The sequence below is a fragment of the Odontesthes bonariensis genome, chromosome 4 (assembly GCF_027942865.1).
Source record: "Odontesthes bonariensis isolate fOdoBon6 chromosome 4, fOdoBon6.hap1, whole genome shotgun sequence".
Classification (NCBI taxonomy): domain Eukaryota; kingdom Metazoa; phylum Chordata; class Actinopteri; order Atheriniformes; family Atherinopsidae; genus Odontesthes; species Odontesthes bonariensis.
Window position 1 is genome coordinate 37,879,694 of NC_134509.1, and position 2,577 is coordinate 37,882,270.

Sequence of the window (2,577 nt, forward strand, 5' to 3'; positions counted from 1 at the left end):
GGCAGGCTATGTTCACACATGTAAAATCACAAAGCGAGGCTGCTGTCAAGGCCAGCTTTATTGTGGCAAAAGAGGTCGCAAAATCAGCCCGGCCCTTTACAGAAGGAGAGTTTATCAAAAAGTGTATGCTTGAAGTTTGTGACGCAGTGTGCCCAGACAAAAGAGTTCTATTCTCAAACGTGAGCCTGAGCAGAAACACCGTTGCTGAACGTGTAGACCAGCTTTCCACCAACATAAAAGAACAGCTTGTGAGAAAGGGAAAAGATTTCATCGCATATTCTCTTGCTGTGGATGAGAGCACGGACACATCTGACATCGCCCAACTGTCAATTTTCGTCCGTGGAGTAGACTCCAGCATGAGCATAACAGAAGAGTTTTTGGCATTACGTCCTATGTATGGCACAACTACAGGACAAGATCTGTATGAAGAGGTATCCAGATGTGTAAATGAGATGGGGCTGCCTTGGGAAAAACTTGTGGGATTAACCACAGACGGAGCACCCGCAATGTGTGGGCGCAGGAGTGGATTGGTGGCAAGGATGCGTGAGAGGATGCGGGAGGAAAACGTCACAGATGAGCTGACAGCTTATCACTGCATCATACACCAGGAGTCATTGTGTGGCAAAGCCTTGAAAATGGAACATGTAATGAGCACCATAAAGCGAGCAGTTAACATCATCAGAGCCAAAGGTTTAAATCACCGCCAGTTCAAGGCATTTCTGGGAGAGTTCGATACAGAGTATGGTGACTTACCGTATCACACAGAGGTGCGATGGCTAAGCCAGGGAAAGGTGCTGCAAAGATGTTTCGAGCTGCGTGAGGAGATCTGTATGTTCATGGAAAGCAAGGGGAAAGACACAACAGAGCTCCGAGATGAAACTTTCCTGTGTGAAATGGCGTTTCTCTGCGACATCACGAGCCATCTGAATGTGGTGAATCTGCAGCTGCAGGGACGGGGACGTGTCATCTCTGATATGTACACAACAGTGAAGGCCTTTAAAACCAAGCTGAGTCTGTGGGAGACGCAGATGCGTAAAGAAAACTTGAGCCACTTTTCCAGCTGCCAGACCATGAAGGAGAAGCTCTCTACCGCTGTGTTCCCGAGTGCACAGTTCGCTGATAAACTCAACACACTTGCCGCCGACTTCCAACGCCGATTTGCTGACTTTGAAGCCCAAAAAAGCAGCTTTGAACTGCTCAGCAATCCCTTTGCAGTTGATGTGGAAAGCGCACCACCACAACTGCAAATGGAGTTGATTGAGCTCCAGTGCAATGACACACTGAAAGTAAAATACGAGAGAGTGGGTGCTGCTGAGTTTGCACGTTTCATCCCCGACACAATGCCCCAGTTGCGCATCCAAGCTGCTCGGACGCTCTCTATGTTTGGCAGCACATACCTGTGTGAACAACTGTTCTCATTAATGAAGCTAAACAAAACATCACACAGGAGCCGTCTTACCGACAATCACCTTCACTCAATCCTGAGGATTTCCTCAGCTCAGAGCCTAACCCCGAACATCGATGAACTTGTGCAAATGATGAGACACCACCAAGTATCAGGCTCCTCCTCAGACAAGTGAGCATCACAGAGCGTATTTTCAGTTTTTAATTCAGTTAAATTCTTACATTTGTTTCGACAAGACGTGATTTTTCTTTGAAGGGAGTATTGTTTTGTCTCTGTGCCATAGATTTTGTATTTTATTTTATTTTATTTATTTATATTTATTTTTCAGTTGAATGGGCTCAGCGGAAATTGCAGATGCCATGAGAAAGAATACAACTGATTTGATTTATTTTTTTATTATACTATTTGAAAGCAGTTGTTGTTGTTGTTGTTGTTTTTAAATTGTTTATAAAAACAATTTAATTTTTTGCTGTTTGCCTGTTGAAAATGTTTATATAAATGTTTAATGTGCAATCATTTCAATATGTTCTAATAAACATTGAACCAGTCCGGCCCTCGGCTTGTAACAAATTTGTTTTTTTGGCCCTCGGTGTATTTGACTTTGACACCCCTGCTCTAAAATCCAAGAAGGAGCTTCATTTTCCTATTTTTTAAACTGTCATATTTCAAAATTGGCTGATTATTTTTAAAAGATGAAACAATTGGTAACAGCTGAATGTCTTATGAACATTTTAAAATTTGAATGGTGTCTCTAGGTTAAAGTATGCTGAAGCAGTTACGATTTGAATAGATTTGAAGATTTTGAAGGATTTGAAAGCATTTGAAGATAAGGATTTGGAGAACTTAATTTTCATATTTTTGAAACTGTCATATTTCAAAATTGGCTGAATATTTTTAAAAGATGAAACAATTGGTAATAGCTGAATGTCTTATGAACATTTTAAAATTTGAATGGTGTCTCTAGCTGAAAGTATGCTGAACTAGTTAAGATTTGAAAGATTTGAAAGGATTTGAAAGGATTTGAAGAGATTTGAAAATTTAACATTAGTTTCAATGGGAAAAAAGTTGAACAAAAAGCTTAATATCTTAAAAAGTTGAAAAGTTACAAACACCAAAAATACATTCCCATCAAGAGCTGAATGAGCTGAACATTTTGATACCAAATTTGTTGA

The 2,577-nt window shown here is 40.6% G+C and overlaps 1 protein-coding gene across 1 annotated transcript; it reads left to right on the forward strand.

The window, feature by feature from the left end:
- Window positions 1-334: 334 nt before the first annotated feature.
- LOC142379451 (general transcription factor II-I repeat domain-containing protein 2-like) lies at window positions 335-1,743 on the forward strand. The gene has a single exon (XM_075464607.1). The coding sequence runs from the start codon at window positions 357-359 to the stop codon at window positions 1,578-1,580; it is 1,224 nt and encodes a 407-aa protein (XP_075320722.1). The 5' UTR covers window positions 335-356; the 3' UTR covers window positions 1,581-1,743.
- The last annotated feature ends 834 nt before the right edge of the window (window positions 1,744-2,577 follow it).

Coding starts and splice junctions, on each gene's coding strand:
- LOC142379451 (XM_075464607.1), top strand. CDS start 357: ATGAGCATAACAGAAGAGTTTTTGGCATTACGTCCTATGTATGGCACA.